Below are 16094 nucleotides of genomic sequence, written 5' to 3' on the forward strand. Positions count from 1 at the left end.
ATGAAGCAGGATTCCTTTTTACTTTAGGAGTAGGTTCTACTGTAAACTACTCAATATTTTCTTTTAGCCTCAAATAATCCATATTTTGAAATTTTTGTATATAAATTCACAAGCAAGAGCTCTGCAGAAAGGTACAGAAATAACTCCACTGCTCACCATCAATTGGTAGGTTATCTGCTAGACTTTTAAGCTCCGTTTCTGTGAGCTTGATTCCCATGCTTTCTAAAGCAGTATTCATTTTACTTCTTGTAACTTTCCCTCCTTAAAAAGAGATATAAAAGTGATAAAAAGTATTAAATATTATATTATATTATATTATAAATATATTAATGCTCTATATTGTTATTATATTAAAATGCTTTACTATTACAATGAAAAAATGGGTAAGGGACAATATAATCCTTTTCTCTGAAATACTATTATTACTTTTAAATATGAAATCCAAACTTCAGTTTAACATTGTATTAGGGACCCTTAAACTTGCCTTGGGCAAATAGTCTATTAAGGTATTTTACAACTGAGGTTAAAGACAACAAACTGAATGCCCAGTAGAGAGCAATTTGGGGAAAATCCTCAATTGCCAGAAAACTAGAACAGGTTTCCACTGGAATTTTGAAATTGCCCTACATCTGGTTTATCCATGCAATGAAAATTGTCTATGAGTACAGAATTCTTTGATGAATATTTTAAAGTAGAAAGATAATTGCACTAGTGAAGAATACATATTCATCACTTACTACCTGGAACGATATCAGAGAGAGCATTAGTTAAAAATGTTCAGAAGTTGAAGCATGGGTTGGGTTGGAAGTTCATGGAGAGGGAAATTTATGGTAAAAACTGTAAAAAAGGAGACCGATAACTTGAAGTAAATCAGATATTCCAATGGGATAGACTGGGAAATAGAACTACAGAGAAAACGACAAATCAATCTTCTAGGCATCAATGCCCCATTTTTAAGGTAACAATTAAGCTGATAAAATGGGCAATTTGTTGTAAAATGGGCAGCACTATGGACAACTCCCACATCACCTTCTAAAGGGCCCAGGAATGCCAGAGGGCATTCTGTCTGAGGCTGAAGACTCCTCTTAGTAGGTGTCAAGTGGCAGAGCTTCTAACTCTTTGCCTCATTTTTCCCTCTCCCCTCTCTTTTTCCGTACTAAGGAATGATGGAAGAGAGGGAAGAAACAAAACAAAACAAAACACGACCACAAGTTAGTGCTCTTCTTAACTGGATTTCTGAAAATTTATGTTCTATTTAGAAGATTCATATGAACTTTCATTTATGTATTTAATTATATTAGAAATCAATGTCCAATCCTTCTGACGATAAGCAAGATTCATATTTTGTTCTTTGCTTTGTTGAGTCAATCCTCAGAAAACTTTTCATAGTATCTATCTAGACTTCAAATTATACTTTGAGTGTTAAGTTTTGATAAATATAAGAGAGTGTGGGGCATGCTACAAAAATTAAAGAAAGCAGAATATTATATAGCAAAATACATTTACAATATGAAAGATGCTAAATTAAATAAAAGTTCATAGTAAGGGTGGCTTGATTAAAACTCTAATGATATATTTTTCTTTTATTATGGAACACTTCAGGAATTTGCTCATCATCCTTGTGCAGGGGCCATGCTAATCTTCTCTGTATCATTCCAATTTTAGTATATGTGCCACCGAAGTGAGAACTCATGATATAAATTTAAATCTTAAATCTCAGATTGCTTTTTCCTCACCTTTGAGGGACTTTACACCATCAAACAATCTATTTTTATAGATCCTCCCAGCAGCTACAATGTAAAGAACAATATATGTCAGATAAAATATGAAGTAGATGTTCATAAAGATAGTACATATATTTCATAATTTCAGAAATAATTCTTATTTACTGAATAGCTATATTCTTATCTAATCCTCCAGTAAAAAAAAAAAATGGAAAGAGAAAATAAGAACTATTTCAGTGTAGCAAATTATGCAATTTTTAACACCTAAGACAATTGTTATCGAGCACCATTATTATATCAATGATCCTTTTTTTCTTCTTGGACCTCTTCTGTTCAGTCTTTCCAAAAATCTCCCACCCCATCATTTTCTATAATTTTATTTCTTAAGAGAATTTGTCATTTGCCAGAGAAGATAGCATTAAAACATTTGTTAGCCCCGATGACCTGATATATAGCTAAAAAGGTGAAGGTGTATCTACATAACTTAAAACTTACATTTTCTAATTATTTCTATTATTATTGTATTTTTTAAAATGCCAGACAGGGAGAGTTGAAAAAATTCTCCCATAGTCCCATAAAACTAAGCTCTCTAGAAGGAAACATCAGCATCTATATGGCTCACCATCAACTGGCAGTGTTTTTAGCAGCTTCATTTGTTCTTTATCTGTTAGCTCAATCCCCATGTTGTTCAGAATATCCCGTAGGTATCGCACATCAACCTTTGGTCCTTTAAAAAAATGGGAAGGCTCTCATTCAAGAAGTGTGTCAAATAAGTAATCATTTCGTGTAACAAACAATTAATAGTCTAAAAAGTTTCTTCCTCATGTGAGGAAGTGCAAAGGCATAGTAAGATACACACACACACACACACACACACACACACACAATCACACTTACATACACATATATACACCCGGAGAATCAAAGAGGGATAATATATCAAGTGTATATGTTTAAAAATCCTGAAAAGTATGATTCTCTAATCTGAGGACAAGTAAAAGTAGAGCAGAATAAATTTTATTTGAATAATAACTGTCTGTTTAATTAGGATATCAGAATAAATTCATTTATACATCTTATGAGAGAGTATTGTGTACGTGAAAATTTTTTTCTGAATTATATGATTTACTCCTCTTACTGGCAATTAAAAAGACTTACCCTGTTAATTGATCTATTCTGACTTGGGATTTGATAAAGAATGTTGAAGTGAGTGATATTTTTAGTAAAAAATCTGGAAAGCTTATAAGTTGTTAGTAAGTTATAGAAATTTCATTACTATATAAAAGCAAACTACGATATGTGAAGCAATTGTTTTATTAGAAATGTTTTGTAAAAGGTCAAAATTATAAATCATGAATAGAATACCAGAAAATATTATTTAAAAATATACTGCTGCATAAGTCATGAGGTCTTAGTTTTATAGTAACTTCTCACTCACCTGCAAAAGCTTTTACCCCAGCCCAAAACTTTTTCATTGTAACTTTCCCTTCTGCTGTAAGAATAAATGCAAACAATAAGAAGAAATAGACTATGAGACTTAGGAATAATGTGAAACAGAGGAATAGATTCCAGGACCATTTATTTACTAAAGAATGTCCCCTACTTTTATCCTCTTTATGAGTATGAATCAGAGTAGCTAAATACAAAAGAGAAAATTTCAACAGTGCAACCATGATTTTATTCTTCTACAAGAAATCAAACCTACAATAGTCTAGGGATAAGATTCAAAAGTCACTTCTATTCAAGGGTCTACTTAGCTCTTAGACTTTGAAGAACTTTCTATTGTAACAGGCCACTAGAGCAGGATTTATATTTGGCATATACTATTCAGTAATGTGTCATTTGGATTTTAGCCATGATCTCTTTATGAATGAGTACTTACTCAGGATTTTCCTGTTATTTTAATAGATCCAGAAATTTATTTATTCATTTTTGGATTACATGAAAAAATATTAAGCACTTTGAAGATTATGTCTTCATACCAGGAATTTTTTTGTGTTATAAAACTGTATATACTCTAATAGATTTATATAATAAAATTATTTTCAATTAAATACAGTTTTGAATTTTCACTGAGATAATTGTAGATTCAAATGCAGTTGTAAGAACTAATGTAGCAAGATGCCCTGCACATTTTGCCAAGTTTCCTCTAATGATAAGATCTTACAAAACTATAGTATAGTATCACAAACAGGATATTGACATTGATAAAATTCATGAATATTATTAAGATTTCCCAGTTTTACTTGTACTGATTTATATGTCTATGTGTCTAATAAATTCTATACAATTTTATCACCAGTGTAGGTTTGTATGTCCACTGCCAGTCAAGATACTGAAGAGGTCCAACACAAGGATGCTCTTGTCTTTTTATAACTACACCCATCTACCTCCTGATCCCCCTTCACCCCCTCTCCCCATCCTTAACTACTGTCAACCACTAATCTGTCCTCCATTTCTAAAATTTTGTCATTTCAAAAATTTTATTTAAAAAGAATCATACAGTATATAACCTTTGAAACAGGGTTTTTTAATGGTGTCCTTTGAAACAAAAGAATTTGATTTTGATGAAGTCTCATTTATTTGTTCTTTTTTATTTTGCTTGTGCTTTACTTTTTTTTCAGTTTCCTTTTTTTATTAGAGCAGCTGTGGGCTCACAGAAAAATCATGCAGAAAGTACAGAATTCCAACATACCCCTCTCTCACATGTAACAGTTTCTCTATAATTAACATTTTTCATTACTATGACATTTTGGTTACAATTGAATAAACAGTATTATTATAATTATATTATTATAATTAGATTCACTCTGTGTTATATAGTTCTATACTTTTGCTGTAGTAACTTATATACAATTCAGCATTTCTCTTTTTATCCCTTTTCAAATAAACAATTCAGTGGTATTAATTACATTCACAAAGTTGTACCTCTCTCACCATCATTCATTTCCAAAACTTTTCCATCTGCCCAAACTGAAACTCTTGTATCAATCAAACTATAACTCTTTTCCTTTATTGCAGCTTTCTTTTGCTTACAGTTGATCTTTTGTGATCCATTTCCCATTTCTGTTTCTATATATATTTTAAATACTTTCTTTATGTTACCCTGGGGTTTGTATTAAACAACTTGAGTCTATAACCCACTAGTTAAAAAGATAGCTCCTATACCCCTCTGTTCTCCCTCTTTATGTTGTTTTTTTACACATAACCTCTTACATTTTGCATGTCCAAAACATAAAAAATATGATTACTTCTTACTCAGTTGTATTCTAAATCATATAGGAAATAGAATTACCTACTGAGGATACCATATTACTGAGTTTTGCATTTACCCATGAAATGACCTTTACAGAATATCTTCAATTCTTCATCCTGCTCCAAGCTACTATTTCCTATCCTTTCCTTTCAACCTGAAGAACTCCGTTTAACATTTCTTGTAGTGGCAGGTCTCTTGGTGACAAACTCTTGCAGTTTTTGTTTATTTGTGACTGTCTTAAACTGTCTCTCATTTTTGAAGGACAATTTTGCCAGATAAGGGATTTTTGGCTGACAGTTTTTCTCTTTCACCACCTTAAATATGACATACCATGGCCTTCTAGGCTGTCTGGTTTCTGAACTTGCTACAGCCAAGAGGGACACTTTGAAGAATGCACAGAAGCTGAGAGAATAGCTGCAGATGAGCGATAGCTTGAAGATGGCTGTTGAAAGTAGACTCTTGCTCTGGAGAAGCTAAGAGAGGACAAACACCCCAACAGCAACTAAGAGACATTTTTGAGGAACTGCAGCCTAGAGAGGAATGTCCTGGGAGAAAGCCATTTTGAAACCAGAACTCTGGAGCAGATGCCAGCCACGTGCCTTCCCAGCTAACAGAGGTTTTCCGGACACCACTGAACATCCTCCAGTGCAGGTACCCAATTGCTAATGTGTTACTTTGGACACTTTATGGCCTTAAGACTGTAACTGTGTAACCAAATAAACCCCCTTTTATAAAAGCCAATCCATCTCTGGTGTTTTGCATTCTGGCAGCATTAGCAAACTGGAACACTGCTCTTCCAACTTTGATTTCTATTATCCTGTCTTCTAGCTTTGCTTATTCTTTCTTCTGTCTGTTCAAATCAGCCTCTAGTGTCTTTTAAATCTCCATTAATGTGTTTTTCATCCCCAAAAGTTCTATGTTCCTTTTAAAAGTTTCTAATTCTTTTTGTTCACATGTTGTCTTCCTTGTATCTTTTAGTTCTATAACCAAATTTATTTCTCTACATACTTTCTTTTAGATCTTTAAATTTATTTAAGAGATTTGACTGAATACCTTTGATTAGTTGTTCTACTGTCTGTGTTTCCTTTGAAGTTTTAGTTTGTTTCCTTGAGCAAGCCATCTGTTCCTTTTTCTTTGTTTGATTGTGATCTTTTGTTGATGTCCAGGCATTTGATTGTCTTGATGTCTAACTCCAGAAGTCAATTTCTCTCTCTGAAGCTCTTGTTCAATGTTGGTCCAGTTTATACTGAACCTTTAAAGAAGCCCATGCTTAATGGTTTGGATTTTCTCAGGTCTCTCTACATCTGCCTCTTGCCTTAGGCATGCATAATTACTTTAAGATTTCCTACTATGAGCAACTGTTTCTCCATCCAGGAGAGAATTTCCTTGTCTCTGTTTCTCCATTGGGAGTCCTGGGTTGTTCTCTTTGTTTTTATACAAATATTGCTCCTCCCTAATGACTATGATTTGCTCAACTCCTCTCTGACACTCTGGACTGCCATTTCAATCCAGCTTTTGGCTCTGGGTTTCACCCTACCTTATAGCAGTTCACTTTCCCATTTTGTGCTTCTTTTCTGCCTCTGGTAACTTCCATGTTAGGGAATCCTGACCTATAGAGTTGGATAGGGTCTGTGCCAGTTTGAATGTATTGTGTCCCCCAAACGCCATTATCTTTGATGTAGTCTTGTGGGGCAGACGTTTTGGTGCTGATTAGATTTGCTTGGAATGTGCCCCACCCAGCTGTGGGTGATGACTCTGATGAGATATTCCCATGGAGGCATCGCCCCACCCATTCAGGGTTGGCCTTGATCAGTGGAGCCATATAAATGAGCTGACTCAAAGAGAAGGAACTCAGTGCAGCTGTGAGTGATGTTTTGAAGAGGAGCTACAGATAAGAGGGACACTTTGAAGAAAGCACAGGAGCTGTAGATGAGAGAAAGTTTGAAGACGGCCATTGAAAGCACTCTTGCTCTAGAGAAGCTCAGAGAGGATGAATACCCTAAGTGCAACTAAGAGTGACATTTTTAGGAACTGCAGCCTAGAGAGGAATGTCCGGGGAGAAAGCCATTTTGAAACCAGAACTTGGAGCAGATGCCAGCCACGTGCCTTCCCAGCTAACAGAGGTTTTCCAGACACCATTGGCCATCCTCCAGTGAAGGTACCCGATTACTGATGTGTTACCTTGGACACTGCATGGCCTTAAGACTGTAACTGTGTAGCCAAATAAAACCCCTTTTTATAAAAGCCAATCCATCTCTGGTGTTTTGCATTCCAGCAGCATTAGCAAACTAGAACAGGGTCATTGTTCAAAAACGCCTAATTTTTTGTTTAGGTGCACTGGCAGTTACAAACCAGGTTGGGAGAGTGCATAGCTTGCCAATAGTTCTGCTGTGGGACACTCGGATTTTGGGGGGGACTGCTTTGTATGTGCGCACATGCACACCAACCACTAGGGCTCTGCCTTGGGACATGTGGCCCTGAGTTCCTGTGCCTGAATGTGCATGGGACTCTAAAGATACTGCAGTGGATGGCTCTGGTCAGCAACAATAGCAGGAGGTGCCTGGGCCAGAGTGCTGCCATCATGTATCTCTTAAACTGCATAGGACCATGCATGGGGGAGGAATCCAGACTGGCAGGTCATGCTGCTCTCCTACCTTTTTTTTGGTATATATATTTTTAATCCTTTTTACCATTTGTGGCATCTTTATCCAGTGTTACCACCCTTCAAAGTTCCAAGCAAGTTGAATCTATCCTTTTATTTAGCTGTCTTTAAGGGGGAAATGTTCTGGGAGATGTCTTTCACTGCCATCTGATGTCACCTAAAAATTGGCTTCTGTTTTGCACATAATATTCTCTAAAGAGTCATACAAATTTTTTAGTATATCAATAGTTTATTTCTTTTTATTGGTGAAAATTATTCCACAAGATGGATATATCAGAGTTTATTCATTCACCTGTTGGAGAACATCTAAGATGATTCCAGCTTTTGGTTGTTGCAATTATGTACAGGATTTTGCATGAACATAAATTCTCATTTCTCTTGGATAAATATCCAGAGGTACAATTGCTAGGTCATATGGCATTTTCATGTTTAATTTTTTAAGAAACTGCCAAATTGTTTTACAGAATGGTTATACCATATTACATTTCCACCATTAAGTATAAATGAACCAGTTTCTCTATTTATCCTTTTCAGCATTTGGTGTTGTCACTAATTTTTATTTTAACCATTCTTACAGGTGTCTAGTAATATGCCATTGTGGTTTTAATTTGCATTTCCTTAATTGTTAATGATATTGAACATTTTATTCATAGGCTAATTTGCAAACTGTATAAACTCTTCAGTGAAAGGTCTCCTCATGCCTTCATCCATCTTCTAATTGAACTGTTTGTATTATATGTTGTTGAATTTTGAGGGCTAAATATATATAGTAGATATCCAATCTTTATCAGATTGGATATATAGTGTACAAATATTTTCTCTTAGTCTATGGATTTTATTTTCATCATCTAGGTCTTGGTGAGCCTGTCACTTTAAATAACTTAGAAAGAAGATAATGTATTGAAAATACTTTTTCTGTAAGTGAAAAGACTAGGAACTATATTGTTACTAGACTGTCTTGGTTGATATTAGATGCATTAGACAAGTTACTAGAAAAAAGAGATGAGCTCGGAAAACAATTGGCTGGCTGACAAGCAGGGATAAAAGAAAGCAGAGAGAATCCAAAACTTCTGTCTCGCATGGTTGAAACATGCAACTGTTTCTCATCCCTAACAGAACAAAAAAAGATAGCATCAAGAATTTCATTGAGTGACAAATGGTTAATTAAAACTAAAGCCTCTGGGCAAAGACTAAATTAAGGGTGTTGTCATTATGTTTTTTGTTAAAATCGCTGCTTTGATTAATGTAATGCCCACAAAAACCTTTAAGTTTGACAAAATAATTCAGGAAGAAGCATCTAATGTTGTACCTTTCCCCAAGGATCCACAATAAGCTACTGGGACCTGTTATTAAATCTAATGATAGGCATGTCTCAGAAAGAACTGCAGGTGTGACTACAGGCACAAGAAGCTAATTGGGGTCAAACAGATAAAAAACCAGTGAATTTGAGTACAATCCTGAACTAAAAGATACTCTGCTCATGACTTAAAATGATGTTTGGCCTCCCCAACCTTCTATAGGCAAGAAGCAGGCTAAGAAAGTTGCCCAGCTCCCAAGAATGGGATATTCATCATTGTGTTCTACAGATATAGTAAGGAGAGTGAAAAAGGCGGGCTCACCCTGATGCCAAAGTCAAGATTAATAAACAACAGTGAATGGAGAAACTACTTACAGGGAGTAGAGGAAGCCTCCAATTCTAGAACCATTTATTATCCTCAGGTTACGGGCCCCTTGCAATGTCTATCCAGTAGGATTCCAGAATTATTATGGCCCAGACTATTGATGCCTTCTTATTTCCTGATAAAAGTGTTTATGGCAGTGATCCTGCTTCTGTTCCACCACTGTATTTAGCATATTTCATGAAGGGGCAGTGTAGATGATAGCTTATTTGTTTGCTTTTTGGGTTATAGGTCTCCTGGTCAAGAAGAAACACATGCAGAAGCTGATAGAGAGATTGTCTTGAGATCCTGAACTTTAAGCATAATGTCATGACTCAAAGGAACTTACGAAGTGTTCTCCTCGGGGAAGTAGGTTATACTTCCTGCCCCATCAATGTCTGTCTTGATCACTAGACATGCTTTAGCTAATAGGATGTAACATTTCTGGGCAGATGTTTTAGGAGCCAAAGCATGATTCTGCCATGAGAACAGGATGTTCCAGACAGGAACTTCTACTTCAACCTAGATCTCAGAGTGAGAAACTGTGAAACAGGGCAGCAGCTGACTTGGAAATAAACCTCTGCTGTTGTAATCCCCTGAAATTTGTTATTGTTACTGTTTTTGTTACTACATTGCATCCAACCTATGGTAATATAGGGGAGATGTAATATGATGTTTAGGTCATTTTATAGGCTTTGATTTCTAGCCCATTCACTTGTTTGATTTTCTTTGCAGTTATCCTAGGGTGCCTAAATCATTATAGATTTATAATATATTTGATACCTAGTAGAGGAAGGTCCTGACCATTGTTTGTCTTCAAGATGATTTGGCTGATTTTCCTTTGTTCTTTCTTATAACTTTATAAAATTCTTATTATATCACAGGAAAAAATGTATCAGGACATCAACTGGACTTACATTAAGCTGACATCTGTATGACATGGGACCTACTGATCCATAACCACATAATTTTTCTCCATTTACTTATATTTTAATGTGTTTCAATAAAGTTTTACATATTTCTAAATACAAGGTTTGTGCATTTTTAAACTTTAAATCTAGGTACCTTATTTTTTATGCTATTATAAACTAAGCCTTTTTTTAAAATTTCATTTTATAACTATTGCTGGTGTATAGAAATGGATTTTTACAATTTTGGATCCAGAAATCTTGCTAAACTCATTAATCATGGCAATTTCTCTGTTGAATTTTGGGGCCATCTAACAATAATAATAGTTTTATGTCTTCCTTTCACTTCTTATTAGTTTTATTTCTTTTTTACTGAATGTCCTGCTCAGTGCCGTGAGAAGAAAATCAATGAAAAACAACAGAAGTGGAAAGGAATAGAGACAGTTGTGGTTATTAAGAGATGATATTTTATTGTGTACATAAAAATTCAAAATAATTTACAAATTATTTGAATGTATATGTATTTAGCAAGATATTTCTGCTTAAAAGCAGTATAAAATCAATTTAATTTCTATACACTGGTAATAAGAAAATAATTTTTAAAAATGTAATTTACAATAACAATCACTACAATATAAATAGGGATAATATTAACAAAAAATATGTAAGACCTGTATGATGAAATTGATTAAACTTTACGAAACAATATTAAAAATATCTAAATACAATGAATGACTTCCCATGCACTTTGATATGAAGCCACAAGAAGGTAAAGATATCATAATTGTTCTATAAAATTAATATAATTTCAATGAAATCCAAACTGGGTAATTTGTAAACACTGACAGCTGATCTTAGGATTCAAATGGAAGAAGAAATGGTTTAAAATAAGCAAGACACTTGAACTAGAGAAATAAAGTGTGGCAATTTCTCTAATAGATATCAAGATTTATGAGAAGCAATAATAAATAATATAGGGTGGTACTGGCAAAGAGATAGACAAATTCATCAGTCAACTAAGATAGAGACCAGAAATAGGCCCATGCATTTATGGAACTCGGATATATGACTGTGGTTGCATTGAATATCAGTGAACAAAGGCAAAAAGAAGTTAATGTATGATGCCAGGACAATTATTATCCAAGTTGAAAAAATGAAATTGGACATCTTCATTGCACCATATACAAGACTGATTCCACATGAAGAAAAGACTTAAAAAGTTAAAGTAAAACTTGAAATCTTTTGGAAGAAAATATGGAAAAATATCTTTCTTACATTATAGGGAAGGCATTTAAAAACTATATTCACAAAGCACAAGCCATGAAAAAGTTGATCAATAGATGTTAAAATTGAATATTCTTATTAATCAGAAGACACTATAAAAGAAAAACCGAAAACTCAAAGAATATACCTGTGAGACCTAGGACAGATAAGAGAGTATTATCCAAAATACATAAAGAATGGCTACATGTAAATAATGCCCCCTTCACTAAGGACTAAAATTATGAATAGTCACTCAGCTTAGAGAAAACCCATTTTATCAATAAGAGTTAGAAAATATGAAAAATAATTTTCACAATCTAATCAATAATTTATATACCAATGAGATGACATTTTATGGCTCATTAGATTAGTTAGCAGTGGCAAAACATGAGTACACACACACAATTATAGTAAAGGATATAGATCAACAGGAATTCTTGAATACTGCTGATGAAATTGTGAATTGCAATTTGGCATTATCTTTGTAAAGATGATTACTGGTCTATCCTATAACCCATCAATTCTAGGTGTATATACTCCTAGAGATACATATATACATATATATCTAGAAGTATATATATGCATATACTCTAGAGGAAATCTTTGATATGCATGCCAGGAGGCATGTACATGATCGCTTTTTGGCAGGATTGTTTGTAATAGTGAAAAACTGAAAGCAATTTAAATGGCCATTGATGGCAAAAGGCATAACTAAATTGTGGTTTACTCTCATAATGTAATATTTTATAGCCATGAAAGTATATTACTATGGCTGCATGCAACAACATAGAAGAATCTGAGAAACATAATACTGAGGAAATAAATGGCAAAACATTTGTAACACATTGTAAGATAATATTCTTATAAAACTCACAATAGAAGCAATCTATTAAAGGTATTGTTTAGGAACACATATACATGTGATAAAATGTTTTTTTAAAGAAAGGGAATTATAAGCTCAAAATTCACAGTAGTGGTTTACTTGCAAGGGATGACAGAGGGATGAGATAGGGAAGAACACATGTAGGGATAAGTTATTGGTGACATTCTAGTAATTAGGCTGCATTGAAGAATCATATTTTTTATTAATTATTTATAACATGAATACTCTATAAAACATAATTTTGTATTTCTATATATTATATTTTAAAACATATAAAGGAATAGGTAACATTAATATAGTATAGACTATTGAAAAGAAACAGATACCTTTTAGAAAAATATATTCTGGAATCATACATATCTTACACGTGTATGGTAGCTGTCACAGTTTGCTAATGCTGCCATTTTGCAAAACGCCAGAAATGGATTGGCTTTTATAAAGGGGGTTTATTTGGTTACAAATTTACAGTCTTAAGGCCATAAAGTGTCCAAGGTAAGGCATCAATGATAGGGTACCTTCACTGGAGAAAGGCCATTGGCATCCGGAAAACCTCTGATAGCTGGGAAGGCACATGGCTGGCATCTGCTTGCTCCCAGGTTGTGTTTCAAAATGGTGTTCTCCAAAATGTTGCTCTTGGGGTGTTCTGCCCTCTCTTAGTTGCAGCTCCTCTTCAAAATGTCACTCTCAGTTGCTCTGAGGTCCCTTTGTTTGTGAGCTCTTTTTATAGGACTCCAGTGAACTAATCAAGACCCACCCTGAATGGGCAGGGCCACATTTCCATGGAAACATTCAATCAAGAGCTCACATCCTAATCAAAGGTGTCACTCACAGTTGGGTGGGTCACATCTTCATGCAAATACTCAATCAGAAGGTCCCTACCTAATCAACACTAATACTTCTGCCCCCACAAGACTGCATTAAAGAATATGGCTTTTTCTTGGGGACATAATATATACAAACCAGCACAGTAGTTAACAGCAACAGTGAAACAAACTGGCAAATAATAAAATGAGTAGGTTTTAGATATGTACTTAGCCCAAGGTATTTTCCCAGGTTAACATTCATCATTTTGTTCATTTGGGATGGAATTACTTTGTAACTCAAAGCATTTTTGAGTGTGTCTTCAGCTCAGTAAGAGGTAGTTCAAGTCCCAAAACAAGAGCCCTTGGATCATGGAGCTTGTTCCAAAAGGGGAATCTTGCAGCTTCAGAGAGGGAATATGACTTGCTGTTGCTCTGAACCTTTCAACACCCTTGACCTTATGATAGTTTACAGGTCCTGTTACGGCTTCATGGGAAAGGAGATATGTACCAGACCTGTTATTCCTTCTGGTTCCTGTTCTGTCTTCTTGGCTAGTGGTAACTGACTCAGTGAAGTAGGATTAGCAGTAGTGGAAACAAAAATTTTAACAGATAGTTGGTGGCATTTAAATCATTCCCCAATTTTAAAATTGTTTCCTTCTCGTCATTTTGTGTATCTTTTCTCTAACTGTTTTCCATTGGATATGTACTATTTTCTGCTTTCTAATTTATTTTCTTTCCCCATCTTTGCCAGACATGGTAGTGATCCTGAAGAAACTCTCATCCCTGCTTAGGATTCAAGTAAAAAACATTATATCCTAAACTGATGAAAATGATTAAAGACAACAATTAGTCCTTAATTGCTTTCTGAATTACTTTATATATTTTTCTAAATGCCTACCTATGTCAAATAAACATTTGAATGGTTGATTAATTGAGGCATGTGCAAAATCCCAGGTTTTCCTAAGTAGTTTAAAAAGATATTAAATAGAGCTCACCATTAACGGGAAGGTTTAATCTCAGATCCTTCTTTTCTTTTTCTGTGAGGTTCAATCCCATGATTCCCAAAATGGAGTCCAGTTTATTGGCATCAATAGTTCCTACTTGGTGACAGGCTTATACAGCATAAATGTAACAAGAGGTTTGGTCACTAGTTAACAATTCACAGCAATGAGAAAAAGAATTTAAAACTTCTTACATTCAGATGGTTCATATTTGTTTACTTTTCCAGATTAGTTGATCAACTCCTAATTAAATTCCCTGAAAAATTTTCCTTTATCTCACTGTTCAGAAATAGACTTTACTCTATTTTCCGCCAAATTGGAGAAATTAACAAAAAAACCCAATATGAAGATACTTTGTTAACAGCCAACTTACATAGGAAGTTAGGAATGACCTCAACATTTCAGCATTTTGGCAAGATTCACAATTTTAATCTAGGAAAGAGTATATATGTGTCTCTCTGGTTCATCTGGCTTTCATTATGCTTTTTACTTACCCTTAAGAGACTTCAAACCATCCATGAATCTATTCTTGTAGACTTTTCCATTAGCTACAAGAAACAAATAAATTAGATCATACATAAGTGATATTGAGATTTACCAAGAAAGCTAGCATCTTAATTTAATGTAAAGGGGATTTGCAATTTGTCCTGGAAAATTTCTAATTTACTTCAAAATTTTAAGAAGGATGTAGCCGCTCTAATTCACTGTTTGCACCTAAGAATGTTATTTCGGGAACTCTACAATGCTTTAGCACACTCCTGTTTTCATGTTCCTTTCATCTAATTTCCATTTTCTGATCTTCCAGATAAATTCCAGTTTACCTTTAGAATTCCCTCTGACTGGAATAAAGGGTTAATCATCATCTTAATCTTGATGGCAGTATTTGTGAGTAATGAAACAGCTGATTTACAAACTAAATAAGATTTAGCAGAATTCCTTTTAAGGTAATAATTGTAACATTCATTTTCTTTTCTCTTTAAAAGCTGTCTATAATTATAAAACTTTGTAAGTTTATATAAATGTATAAAGTGGATCATATCACACATAAATGTGCTTTTTTAGCCTAGTCTTCTTTTCTTTTACTTTTTTTTTCTTGAATCCCTTTCTCACTTTCTTCTTCCCTACCATACAAACTAGAATGTATCTTTACATCATTTTATACACACACATATATGTATATATATATTTGATAATTCATTCCAAATGATTTTTGAAAGTGTTTCTTTCTATGCTATTAATTTAGAATTTTATACAAGTTGTCACAAACAAAATAAGCAATTTATGCTTCCTTCAATTCCATACTGATATTTTAAATGCTTACCATTAACTGGAAGATTTTTTATCAGTTCCACACAATCTTTGACTGTGAATGTTACTCCTATTTCTTCCAGAATATTTTCTACATCACTGACATCAACCTCACCTCCTTCAACACAATTAAAATGGTGACAGATATATATATATTTGAAAAGATTTGTAACTCCAGAAATAAGAAAACATTTATTAATGTCTATTTAGCTTTAGCTAATTGTCCAACATTATCAATGTCATAGAAATAGAATTTTCCCTTACTCTTAGTAAAGTGATACACATATTATTCAGTTTACATAATATAAATTAGGATAAGTATATGACCCAAATATTTTCTTAGGATACTATTTCTCCCTAGTCTTCAAATGATAAGAGAATCAATATCTTTATAAAAGTTTTACCCTATCATTTGCTGTGCTAATTATAATTTCAACTTTCAAAATTAGGAATAGTGACTGTCATTGGGAAATAATTCCCAAAATGAAAGAATTTGCTACCACACATTGCCCTGAAATTTTAGTCCTAAAATGCAAATACTCTAAGGTACAATTTCAGGGAATTACATACAAATATTTCTTCAATACAAAAGAGACAAGACAGAACAAATAAGGCAATGAAGGAATGG

General features: G+C 33.9%; 2 protein-coding genes and 1 non-coding gene across 5 annotated transcripts in view; all 3 read right to left on the minus strand.

Annotated features, from left to right (window-relative positions):
• LOC119514797 overlaps positions 1-14524 on the minus strand; it is an 84227-nt gene extending 69703 nt beyond the window's left edge. Inside the window, exons 1-2 of the mRNA XM_037810521.1 lie at positions 14153-14524; positions 2347-2451 (exon numbers count right to left, since the gene is read on the minus strand). Coding sequence (XP_037666449.1) covers positions 2347-2451; positions 14153-14213 — 166 coding nt within the window. The 5' untranslated portion in view covers positions 14214-14524. The remainder of the gene's footprint in view (positions 1-2346; positions 2452-14152) is intronic.
• LOC119515066 lies at positions 1583-1689 on the minus strand. Its single transcript, XR_005212961.1, has one exon. It is a non-coding gene; the product is annotated as a U6 spliceosomal RNA (small nuclear RNA).
• The window catches only part of LOC119513995, a 56849-nt gene continuing 54006 nt past the window's right edge, over positions 13252-16094 (minus strand). For all 3 annotated transcript variants that reach the window (XM_037809493.1, XM_037809492.1, XM_037809491.1), the window contains 2 exons: positions 14653-14706; positions 13252-14269 (listed from right to left, as the gene is read on the minus strand). In XM_037809493.1, coding sequence (XP_037665421.1) covers positions 14665-14706 — 42 coding nt within the window. In that variant the 3' untranslated portion in view covers positions 13252-14269; positions 14653-14664. The remainder of the gene's footprint in view (positions 14270-14652; positions 14707-16094) is intronic.

This window comes from Choloepus didactylus, chromosome 18 (genome assembly GCF_015220235.1).
Source record: "Choloepus didactylus isolate mChoDid1 chromosome 18, mChoDid1.pri, whole genome shotgun sequence".
Classification (NCBI taxonomy): domain Eukaryota; kingdom Metazoa; phylum Chordata; class Mammalia; order Pilosa; family Megalonychidae; genus Choloepus; species Choloepus didactylus.